At 39.9% G+C, this 13,119-nt stretch overlaps 1 protein-coding gene across 6 annotated transcripts in view; it reads left to right on the forward strand.

The window, feature by feature from the left end:
• MAPK14 (mitogen-activated protein kinase 14) overlaps positions 1–13,119 on the forward strand; it is a 76,251-nt gene that overhangs the window by 20,241 nt on the left and 42,891 nt on the right. For all 6 annotated transcript variants that reach the window (XM_061397997.1, XM_061397998.1, XM_061398001.1 and 3 more), the window contains exon 2: positions 6,893–7,022. In XM_061397997.1, coding sequence (XP_061253981.1) covers positions 6,893–7,022 — 130 coding nt within the window. The remainder of the gene's footprint in view (positions 1–6,892; positions 7,023–13,119) is intronic.

The raw sequence follows: 13,119 nt of genomic DNA on the forward strand, positions 1-13,119 counted from the left end.
TTATGGTAGTTTGTAGTTTTGTTCTTATGAACAAGCTGCAATGAACATTTATGTATTTTGAATCCAATTTACATATTTATATTTTTATTGTTTGTTTTTATTTTTGTTACATATTTATATTTTTAAACCCAACTTATATATTTTTAAACCCCACTTTTTAAAAAGTATAATAGTTATGCTATATTATTGGGCATTCTTTGCTTTCCTGTCTGTTTCATCATCCCAGTAGTTAGCTGGTTAAGTTCTGTCATATCAATGTGTACTATGTATACTATGCTTAATGTTTCTTTTGTATCCACAAAAAAATCTCATGAAGGAGAAATTTCAGTAAATACCTAGGAAGTGATATTTTGGTAATTATGAGATACCACATCACTGACTAGTGTTTTAGAGTCTCAGGAAGTAGTATAACTTATAGAGATTAAAAACTTCCCCTACTAACGCATATATATGGAATTTAGAAAGATGGTAACAATAACCCTGTGTACGAGACAGCAAAAGAGACACTGATGTATAGAACAGTCCTTTGAACTCTGTGGGAGAGGGAGAGGGTGGGAAGATTTGGGAGAATGGCATTGAAACATGTAAAATATCATGTATGAAACGAGTTGCCAGTCCAGGTTCAATGCATGATACTGGATGCTTGGGGCTGGTGCACTAGGACGACCCAGAGGGATGGTATGGGGAGGGAGGAGGGAGGAGGGTTCAGGATGGGGAACATATGTATACCTGTGGCGGATTCATTTTGATATTTGGCAAAACTAATACAATTTTGTAAAGTTTAAAAATAAAATTGTAGTTGGAAAAAAAAATAATAAATAAATAAATACTAAAAAAAAAAAAAGAAAAATTATGACCAACCTAGATAGCATATTAAAAAGCAGAGACATTACTTTGCCAACAACAACAAAAAAAATAAAGTAATGTATATCGAGTAAAAGTTATTTCTTATGAAATACTTTTCATTAATATTATTCTAAGTTCAATGTAAGATCACTGGGAAAACTTTTTCCATATGAGATGCAATTAATAATAGTAGGACACATTTTAGAAAAGAAACAGAGTCCGTACAATTAGAATATATTTTAAGTGAACTGAACTGTTAGTTAAGTTGAACTTGCTTTTCTGTTATGGTATAGTGGCCAAAGAGTTCATGCTTGAAACTCACACGTGGATTTGAATCACAGCTCTGCCATTTTCTGTCTGTGCAGGCACTTTAGTCAGCCTCTCATCTGTAAAATGGAAAGAATAATAATGTCTTCTTACAAAGTTGTGATGCAAGTGTTCATTCATGTAAAAGTTAAAACCGGTTCCTAGCAGTAATAAACAATACAAATGTAAGCTTTTAACATTAATATCAATTTCTTGTTGAATGCTATTGAACTTATAAGAATTGAGGACCAAATGATGAAGTTTTTTCTATTTCATTTTATATTTTCATTAAGCATTTATTCAGACTGGACTATGAGCCAGGCATTACTCTAAGGCTTATGTAATATAGAACTGAATAAAACAGAAGACCCTTTCTGCCTGCAAGGTGCTTACGATGAGTGGAAAAGACAAACATCATGTTTAATATTTGAACTTTACCATGGACCAGGCCCTTTTCTAAGCCTATTACAAAAGTTATCACATTTAATCCTAACAAAACATCCCACAGATGAGATGTAAATATTATCCTCATTTTATATATGAGGCTGAGAGAATTTAATTAACTTCCTCAAGGTAATATAGCTTCTAACTGGCAGAACTGGAATTAAAATTCAGGTAGTCTTAATACCAAAGCCCCAGTCCTTATTTAACCACTCTGTTGGATGGTAGATAAACATACAGTAATAAATTGTGATTATTGAAGTTTGCAGGGTACTGATTAACCCTAGCCTTCTTTTTGCTGAATAGATACAGAAGTCAAATAGAGATACAAATAGAGATAAAAATATGTACTTTATTATTGAACAGCTGATACAGAGAATGATCTGGACAGGCAGCTCAAATGGGTGTCTTCTTTCTTCCCAGTGCATTGAATTTGCACACTCAGGCACAGGCAGGTCAGCTCAAAACCTGTGGCATTGCTTGCTCCTGGAGGCACCAACAGGCTGCTCAGCAGAGGAGAGGGAGAAAGCTCTCAGCCTGCAGGTAGGCAGGCAAGACTTTGAGGTGGAGAGCTGAGGAGGATGGGTCACACAGGAGCAGTGGCCATTTTCCCAGTCTCAGGAGCACCTGAGAGGGCTTCCGAGAGGAGTGTAACTTAGTTGGTACTTCCAAGAGGGAAGAAGGTCCTGTTTGCTGGCTTTGTAGGAACAAGGGGAGCGGGAGAAGAAAGGACCCCTGTCCCTTCACGTAGGGTAAGGAAGGAAACAAGGAGGCTGTTGTGACAGAGCATGACTGCTGGAGGAGTTATGATGACTCTTAGAAACGTCTCTTAGACACATTTAAGGCAGGGCTTGAAGGATAAGGATTCGGCTGTGGCGGGGGCGGGTCGTAGAGTTGAAAGTGGAGGAGAAGAGCATCTCAGGGCCCAGGGACAACTTGTGTGAGGGGTTTAAGGAACTGAAGGGAGTCAGCATGTTCAGAACATGGTGAGGGGAAGGAAGGAGTTGCATAGGAACAGGCCGGAGTGGTTGTTGGTGGTCAGGTCGCCTGAGCCTCGTAGGTTGTGACAGGAAATGTGCGTTTTATATGCCCAGGAAATCCCTTGAAGGATTCAAAGCAGGGGAGTGGTGTCATCTAATTTATATTTTTAAAGATTGTATTAGGTGGGGGTGGGGTGGAGAGTACATCATGTGTGTCATGCTCAGTTGTGTCTGACTGCAACCCGGTGGACCGTAGCCCGCCAGGCTCCTCAGTCCATGGGACTTCCCGGGCAAGAATACTGGAGTGGGTTGCCTTTTCCTTCTCCAAGGGATCTTCCAGACCCAGGGATCAAAGGCACGCCTCTTGTGTCTCCTGCATTAGAAGGTGAATTTTTTTTTTTTTAACCACTGAGCCACCTGGGAAGCTGGAGAGTACTTTAGAAGGGAATAAAACAGGAGGCAGGGAGATGAGTATTGGAAGACAAACTGCTGGTGAGTGTGACCTGGACTAGGATGGAAGCACTGAAAATGAAGAGCAGTTGAATTTGAGATGTATCTTGGAGGTGGAAACCACAAGACTTTCTGATGGATTTGGTTGGGGCCAGGAGGCTGGAGGAAAAGGAGAAATAAAGGATGACACTTTAAATGTCTAGCTTGAGCAACTGAATGGAAAGTCTGTTTGTTTGAGATAAAGGAGGCAGGGAGAAGAACAGTTCTGGGTGTTCTGAACTTGGCTAAATTTAAGTTGTCCAGGAAGGTAGTCAGGTTCTGGGAAGAGATTTCAGTGGGAAACAGATTTGGGAATTTTCAATATGTAGATGGCATTTAATTTAAAGTCATGGGTGTAGATGAGAACCCCCAGGAGAACACAGAAGAGGGCCTGGTGCTGTGTCCTAAAGAACCCCAGCATTCAGAGTTTGAGTAGAGGAACCATACAGAGGTGCTACTGTGCAAGTCAGGGAAGACCAGGAGAGCGACTGGTCCAGTGGCTGAGGCTTCACACTTCCAGTGCAGGGGGGCCTGTTTGATCCCTGGTCAGGGAACTAGATCCCACATCCCATACCTAAGAGTTCTTATGCCACAACTAAAGATCCCAGGTGCCCCAACTAAGACCTGGAGTAGCCAGATAGATAAAACATAAATATTTAAAAATTAATAAATAAATACTATAAAGAAAAAACCAATAGAATGTGCTGACAGGAACCATAGGTTGGCATTGTTTAGAGAAAGGAAAAGTGTTAACCATGTCAGTTGCTAATCCAGAAAAGTGGCCGTTTGGTAATAGAGGTCATTAACGACCTGAGAAGAGAGGTTTCAGTTGGGTGGATTGAGGAAAGAATGGAAGCAGAGGAAGTAGTGCTTCGCAAACCATAAGATGTGTGTGAATTACTTGGAGATCTTGTCTACTTTGGGGCCTGAGAATCTTCATTTCTAAAGACCCGCCAGATAATGCAATGCTGCTGGTCCATGGAGTACCAGAGGTATAGATTAGTGGTCCTCCGAGTTCACTGTGTGTTAGAATTATGTGGTCAGCTTGATACAAAATAGGGTTCAGAGTTTCTGACTCAGTAGTTCTGGGATGTCACCTGAGCATTTGCATTTTTTATAAGTTCCTGGGTGACACTGATGCTGCTGGTTTAGAAATCAGACTTTGAGAACCGCTAGGGAATTTTAACTGTAATGGGGAGGTTTCAAGGGAAACTTTTTGTTTGTTGAGGATGAAAAATAACTAGCACATACTTAACTGATGAGAATGATCCAGGTGAAGATGAGAATAAAGAGAAAAAGGGGACAAAGGAGTGAATTCCTTGAGAATAGGAGGAGGATGGCACCAAGGCGTGTATTGAGGTCTTGGATTTTGTAAGAAAGGGAGGGTGTCCTTAGTCACAGAACGAGAAAAAGCAGAGATGGGTCCCAGTGTAGAAGGGTGTGTCGGTAGATTTACTGGTAGACAGGTGGAGGTCTCTTCTGATGTTTTCTATTTTCTCAATGAAGACAAGAGCAGCTCCTGAGGGAGGAGGGTAAGTGGAGGTTTGAGGGGAGAGAGAGAGTGTCAGATGGAGTTTGAGTAGAAAATGGACTTAGTAAAAAAAAAAGTGGCCGCATTGGGAACCTTATTTGGGATTAAGATCAGAAATTAAGAACGAAACCATTCTGTATGATTGTGCATTCTTTTTTCTCCAACCACAGTTTTTGGATTCTCAACAAGGAGAATAAATAGTTAAGATCATCCAAAGTTAGAGTCTATCTGGGTGAGTATATCAGACCGGGTAGGGAGTTTTATAAGAGAACATAGTCTAAGGCAGGCAAGAAGGGAAATGAAGACGGGAGGGCTGAAGGGTAGAAACGGTCAATGAATTCTTGTAGTCAGGATACAAATAAGCTAATAGGAGCAAAGTAAAAGGCATAGGAAGTTTGAGATATCATTCACCATTTTGTAGGCAGGCAGCTTTTGGTGGTGATAGAGGCCCAGGGTGTGACCGTGGAGGTGGAGTTCGGATGACCTTGGACAGGGTGGAGTTTCCTGGAGAGGCCAGGAAACCGAGAGGCCAGGAAGTTGCCTGTACCCTCCACCTGGATGCTGAAGTTGCCAAGAATGATGACAGAAGTTGGGAGGGGAGAGAGACTTTGAGATAGGAACTAACTTTTCGGTGAGTGATGGAAAATTCCAAGTCAGTGGATAACAGCAACCGAGAGGGAAGGATGGTGGTGAGCAGGAGCTTTTGTAAATCAAGGGGAAAATTACGGTCTGGAAGTGGAAACAGCTGGCAAGGAGAACACCTACCCCACCTGCTAGCCGTGAGACACCTGGGATACGAGAGAGTCCACTCTAAGGCATGTCTGTCAGAGGAGCAGTGCCTTCAAGGGACAGCCTAGCTCCAGTTAAAGCAAGGAGATGGAGAAAAAGTTCAGAAGTTGAAGATCTACTGGAGTTTATTACACACTGGGAATTGAAAGGCAGGGACATAGTGTAAGCATTTGGGAGTAAAGGGAGGGGAACTTCTGGAGCCATTACATAGAGAGTTTGGTGAGAATAGATAATCAGAAAGTCTTGAATGTGCGGATTAAAGATTAAGATAAATAGGAGAGTGAGACATGATGGAATTAGCCTGTACAGTCTCCAAAAATAATTAAAATATACACATGTTTCTTGCTGTAGCTGTCCTGTGTGGTCTAGCCTTTGCCTGTATCTCTGACCTTACTCTTTTCCAAGCTCCCCATACTCCCTATGCTCTGCCTGCACAGGCTGTTTCTCCTGTCACTCCAGCATGACTTTGCTCTTCTGAGAGGCAGCGTAGCAAAGTGGTGGTTAGCGTGAGGTGGTTAGTGTGAGCTCTGAGTCCAGACTTCCTGCACTGTTACTTTCTAGATTTGTGATTGTGGGCAAGTTGTTTAACCTCTCGGTGCTTCAGTTTCCTTATCTGTAAATGGGGGGAATGATAATAAAGACTCAGTAAATGTTAATAATATTTTTCTGCTTGAGGCTCTTTTCCCCTGTATCTTTACACGGTTGCTACTTATCATTCACTTCGCTCAGCTCAAATGTACTTCCTCCAACATCATAGCTAATGTAGCCTAGCTCCACCAGCTTTCTGTTACTCTTTATCCCGTTATTCTGTTTTAATCATAGCATTCATCACCATTTGAAATTTATTTTATTATTCTGCTCTTCCTCTCTCCCCCTATTCCCTGAGGTCAGAGATATGTTAACTTATTCCCGACTGTTACCTGAGCTTCTAGAAAGTGACAAATACTTTGTATTTCATAAAGAAATTTTTATGCCAACTCACTGTCCTGAAAACATGGTGGTTTCCAAGGTCTCTCTCTGATCAGGCAGCATTTGGTGGCAAAGAGACAGTGAGGCCTCGGCCAAGGAGATGGACGGAATCCAGCTCTTTGTCCCAATCTGTTGGCTCATCTAGATCAGGTGGCTGCCTATTTTTGTGTTATTGGGACACAGCCACATCCATTTAAAAATTTATTATCGGCTGCTTTCCAGTTCCAACCATGGAGTTGAGTTGTTGAGACAGAGACCCTATGCCTCACAAAGTTTAAAATACTCTCTAGCCCTTCACGGAAAAAGTCTGCTGATCCTTGATTTAGATGCATAGAAAAAAAAAACAAAACAAGGAAACACCAAAAATGATTAACATTACTTTGCATAGTGGGATTATAGGTCATTTTAAGTTTTATTTTCATAGTTATTTTGTATTTTATTATAAGCCCATTTAATTTAGAAATCAAATAGCCTTATAAATACTAATTTTGATATATTTAGAGAACATTTAATGATGAATTTTTTGTTTTTTTTTCCTTAGTGCTGCTTTTGACACAAAAACTGGGTTACGTGTCGCAGTGAAGAAGCTATCCAGACCATTTCAGTCCATTATTCATGCCAAAAGAACCTACAGAGAACTGCGGTTACTTAAACATATGAAGCATGAAAATGTAAGTTATTAATTCAAGGCAGAATAAATTCTGCTGTTTAATAGACTAGAAGAGTTGTGTTTTAATTACTACAAATGGAAATGCATTAGAGTACATTAAACTTTGGACCATCCTTGTACTGGGGTGTTAGAGGCCACTGCATTATGTCACGTAGCTACTGAAAGACTTGGGATGAAATTGGTACATCTTCCTGGAGTTTGGGTATTACTTAAAGCTTTTTACAGGGAAAGCCTATAAAAAATTTTTTTAAATAAAAATGAGTATTATGAGATAAAGCAAAATTCACAAGGATTTTAAAGAGAAAGTACTACAAAGAAGTTTTGTATTCTTGTTTTACTTAAGACTGTATTATCAGAGTATGGGAATCCATGGTATTTTGTGGTGTTGTGGGTGTTTTCAGTGGAGAAGTTTGAGGAAGAGTGCCTTAGGTTCACTAAATAGGTATTATTTTCTAGATAATTTAATATTATAATTTTTCCTCTGAATCTTCAAAAGACGGCCTTTCCAGATTCAGGTATTTTAATAAATGTGACACAGACATTGTTTAAGTTAAATATAATGTTTTCTTTGCTGTCAGTTTGGAAATTTGAAAACAATGCCATCCTGCATAGGAGGATAAATAAATGAATGCAATTGGATTATTAGAGGAAAGTGGAAAAAAAACAATTGACTGAAGACACTTATTTTCCATTTCAAAATCAAGTTTAAAAAGATTTATGTGATTGCTGTATGAAAGGAATTGTAAAATTTGTAGCATTATAGAAACAATGGCCTTAGAGATTTTAGAATCATTTGACCCGATTGATGGTTACTGTGTAGAAAAAAAATCACAATCTAGAAATTACCTGGCTATTCAGACTTTTTTCTGTTTCAATTATTGAATTTTTTTGTCTTCAGAGTAAGAAAAATGTATCAAAATACATTTGTTTCACAAAGTGCAGATTTCTTCTAAATTGAGAGCATGGTGACTTAAATTTGGAGTTGGATTATGGATTCTTCTTATTTATTTTCATGTTTTAATTGCATACTATTGAGAAAGTCCCCTTTTCCACAGACAACTTCCTTTCCTCGGTGTAATTTTATATGAGCATTCATGTGCAAACTTGAATTTTTAAAAAGTTCAGTGCAGAGCTGCAGCCTTCCTAATCAGTGACATGTTTATAAGAAGTTGAAATATGTGGAAAGAGCTGGCTGGAGAAGCTTCATTCCGAAGTCTGCATAAAATCAAGGTGGCCTGGCAGCTTAACTGATGGGTTTACATATGGTTTTTAACACAGTTGATTATGCATGTTGTTTTTCATTACACGTTAATAAATGTGACAGAGACACTGTCATAGCTTTTTAAATATAAAGAATACTTTGAAAATGGAATGCAAGCCAAACATTTATGGAACCCCAAAGCACCTCCAAGAGGCCCCAGGATCCCACTGCTGTTGCCTATGCTAATTTAAGAACGTCTAGTTTTAGAAGATTACCAGCACTATAATTTATTGTTCTGCTTTATTTCGTGGTCATTTTAAGCCAGTGTTTATGGCAAAAAATTATTTTGGGTTATCTGAATCCATGCCTTGGCTTTTCTAATGATCACTAAAACAACCTTATTTAGTATTTTCTATTTTAATTTTCTGTTCTGAGATCCTTTGAAATGTGTCTTATATGATATTGGGCTGGTTACATTTGGCCCATTCTGTGTTTGTAGAATGGAGAAGGAAATGGCAACCCACTCCAGTGTTCTTGCCTGGAGAATCCCAGGGACAGGGCTGCGGTCTGTGGGGTCGCACAGAGTCGGACATGACTGAAGCGACTTAGCAGCAGCAGCAGCAGCGGCAGCAGCAGCAGTGTTTGTAGAAACGAAGAGGCCACGGTGGTGAGATGCAATTACAAGTTTAATTGAGGATTTTAAGAGGAATTCCTTTATCATCTTCTTCCTTTTTCTTTCATTTTTAAAAAATAACTGTTCTGGGCCACTGTCCCAAGCTTTAGCTTACTGTTACGCCTCCAACGACAGCAGCAGCAACAGCAACTTAAAACTCTTGAAAAATTTAAGTATTGCTACCAAATAGAATTTTTAGGTGCCAGGTAATACAAGTGATCTTTTACACAAAAATGCCTCTGACTTACAATTCATAGTTTATCTTAAGTTATTTATACTATTAGTGATAATGAATGCTGCTGCTAAGTCACTTCAGTCGTGTCCGTCTCTGTGTGACCCCATAGACAGCAGCCCACCAGGCTCCCCCGTCCCTGGGATTCTCCAGGCAAGAACACTGGAGTGGGTTGCCATTTCCTTCTCCAATGCATGAAAAGTGAAAGTGAAGTCGCTCAGTGGTGTCCAACTCTTAGTGACCCCATGGACTGCAGCCTACCAGGCTCCTCCATCCATGGGATTTTCCAGGCAGGAGTACTGGAGTGGGGTGCCATTGCCTTTTCCGGATAATGAATGACATACACAATTTTCATTTGGATTTACAAGAGCTAGGGGATGTCCTCTGTGACTGTTAAGAGTTATTTGCGACAAACTTAACCTGGCCCGTTCCTGACTGAACTTTTGACCTTGATCTCATTAACACTTGGTCTAAGGCAGATTAAAGGGAAGCAGCCTGCTGGCTGCATCCTTTTGCTAAGTTGTTATTGCCTGGTTAAGGGCCTGGAGATCTGTGCATTTTAAAATTTAAAAATGATTTAGGGAATCCTATTATAAATTTTATTTGAGAGTCTTAGATTTAATCTTACTGTGATAGAACAAGTGGTTTTTGTGTTTTGTGTTAAATACATTAAATAATTGTCTTTGGTGACTGAGTTAAAGTGATTTTTGAGTTGTGTCAGTTTAATAAAGATGTATAACTTCTGTCTGTTGATTTTTGGGTCATTATAGAACAGTGATTCAGATATCTCTGTCATCAGAGATATTTGCTGATTATTTGCATTATAAATGTCTTTTTAAAGTATTTAATTCCTAAGTTACTTTTTAAAGTGTCTGAAAGCATATAGTGGCAGAAAGGGTACTAAAATATAACTTGAATTACAAGCAAATTTCCATTTAAAAAATGAGAAATGAATTGATTATGGAATGTTCCCCTGATCTACTTTAATGCTGGGAAACTTTTGTTTTATAGTGTTTTCTTATGATTAATACTCCATAAATATGATGAACATTTCACAGAAAGATGAGCACAGTAAAAGAAATGGTAAGGACCTACCAGAAGCAGAAGAGATTAAAAAGAGGTGGCAAGAATACACAGAAGAACTATTAAAAAAAGGTCTTAATGATGGATAACCACGATGGTGTGGTCACTCACCTAGACCCGGACATCCTGGGCTTGAAGTCAGGTGGGCCTTGGGAAACATTAGTACGAACAAAACTAGTGGAGGTGATGGAATCCCAGCTGAGCTATTTAAAATCCTAAAAGATGATGCTGTTAAAGTGCTGCACTGAGTATGCCAACAAATTTGGAAAACTCAACAGTGGCCACAGGACTGGAAAAGGTCAGTTTTCATACAATCCAAAAGAAGGGCAATGCCAAAGAATGCTCAAACTACTGTACAATTGTGCTCATTTCACATACTGGCAAAGTAGTGTTCAAAATCCTTCAAGTAGGCTTCAGCAGTATATGAATCAAGAACTTCCAGATGTACAAGCTGGATTTAGAAAAGGAAGAGGAACCAGAGATCAAGTTACCAACAGCCATTGGATCATAGAAAAGCAAGGGAATTCCAGAAAAACATCTGCTTCATTGACTACACTAAAGCCTTTGACTTTGTGGATCACAACAAGCTCTGGAAAATTCTTAAAGAAATGGGAGTACTAAACCACCTTACCTGTTTTCTGAGAAACCTATATGCAGGTCAAGAAGCAACAGTTAGAACTGGACATGGAGCAACAGACTGGTTCAAAATTGGGATAGGAGTACGTCAAGGCTGTATATTGTTACCCTGCTTATTTAACTTATATGCAGAGTACATCATGTGAAATGCCAGGCTGGATGAATCACAAGCTGAAATCAAGATTGCCAGGAGAAATATCAACAACCTCAGATATGCAAATGATACACCACCCTAATGACACAAAACGAAGAGGAACTAAAGAGCCTCTTGATTAGGGTGAAAGAGGAGAGTGAAAAAGCTGGCTTAAAACTCAGCTTTCAAAAAACCAAGATCATGGCATCTAGTCCCATCACTTCATGGCAAATAGTTGTGGAAAAAATGTCAGATTTTATTTTCTTGGGCTCCAAAATCACTGCAGATGGTGACTGCAGCCATGAAATTAAAAGACACTTGCTCATTAGACAAAGCTAGACAGCATATTAAAAAGCAGAGATATAACTTTGCAGACAAAGGTTTGTATCGTCAAAGCTATGATTTTTCCTGAAGTCCTGTAAGGGTGTGAGTCTAGTTGCTAAGTTTTGTCTGACTCTTTTACGACCCCATAGACTGCAGCCCGTCAGGCTCCTCTGTCCATGGGATTTCCTGGGCAAGAATACTGGAGTAGGTTGCCATTTCCTTCTCCAGGAGATCTTCCTGACCCAGGAATCGAACCTGCATCTCCTGCATAGGAGGTCGGATTCTTTACCACTGAACCACCAGGAAAGCCCACAACGAGTGTGAGAGTTGGACCATAAAGACGGCTGAGTATTGAACAATTGATGGTTTTAGTTGTTCCACAGTATGTGGGATCGTGCTGGATCAAGGATCAAACCCATGTTTCTGGCATTGGCAGGTGGGTTCTTTATCACTGAGCCACCGGGGAAACCCGATTGAAAAACAATTGAGGACATGAGAATAGTCATATGTTAAATGACAAGGCAGGGTATAAAATTATACATAGTATTACTCCAGTTTAATTTATGTACATCAGAAAAATCAAAGTATCTCAAAATATTAGTGATAATGGATAGTACTATTGTAGATAATTTTGGTTTTCTTATATACGGTTGTCTGAATAAGAAGATGATTGATAACCATCTTTCCTTTGGAAAAAGATGCAAAGGCTTTCCAGGGCAATTTTTTGGTTTGTTTCCCTTTTGGGTTCAGTTTGTAATTGAAATTAGCTTTAAAAATTGGTATTTGGTTGAATGGCATAACTTTCTGATTAGAAGGCTCTTTTTCATGATAATATTTTGAGTGTTAGCATATTTTACTTTTAGAGCTGTTATGGGTCAGTTTTCATGAAGGCCATTTAGCTTTTGTTTGTTTCACTTCCAGATACTCTTAAATCTTGCTGGGCATATTACACATGAATTGTGTGTCTTGCTTGCCTTCTTAGTGCCTAGCTTTGTAGAAATGAGTCGTCTGGGTTTCAGGAGGAACTGGGGAAGAGGGGTATGGTAAGTGTGGATTGAATGAGTGAAAGTCACTCAGTCGTGTCCAACTCTTTGTGACCCCATGGACTATATAGTCCATGGAATTCTCCAGGCCAGAATACCGGAGTGGGTAGCCGTTCCCTTCTCCAGGGGATCTTCCCAACCCAGGGATCGAACCCAGGTCTCCTGCATTGCAGGCGGATTCTTCACCTGCTGAGCTACCAGGGAATCCCAAGAATACTGGGGTGGGTAGCCTGTTCCATCTCTAGCGGATTAATCAGCATAAATCCATGAGCAGAAAAACTGCTCAAAGACAGTGGGTTACTGAGTATTAAGTAGCTCTTTGTTTTTTCTTTGTGTAAAGTTAGCTTTTTTTTTTCCTTCCATTTTTATAGTCTGATCTAAATACCTGATACTGATTAAGGGAATTACCTTGGGACTTCCCCTGGTGCTCCAGTAGTTAAGAATCTGGCTGCTGATGCAGAGGACATGGGTTTCATCCCTGAGCAGGGAAGATTCCACATGCCGCGAGGCAACAACGCACATGCATCACAACTTCTGAGTCCTCAATCTGCAGCCTGCGAGCCACAGCTGCTGCAGCCTGAGGGCTCGAGGGCTTCTTGTTGGTCTGCAACAGGAGAATCCGCTGCAGGGAGAAGCCCAGGTACTGCCGCGAAGAGTAGCCCCCGCTTGCTGCAGCTGGAGAAAGCCCACCTGCAGCAATGAAGACCCAGGGCAGCCAAAGTAAATACATTAATTTAAAAAATATATATTTATTTATTTGGCTGCATTGAACC

The sequence above is a fragment of the Bos javanicus genome, chromosome 23 (genome assembly GCF_032452875.1).
Source record: "Bos javanicus breed banteng chromosome 23, ARS-OSU_banteng_1.0, whole genome shotgun sequence".
Taxonomy (NCBI): domain Eukaryota; kingdom Metazoa; phylum Chordata; class Mammalia; order Artiodactyla; family Bovidae; genus Bos; species Bos javanicus.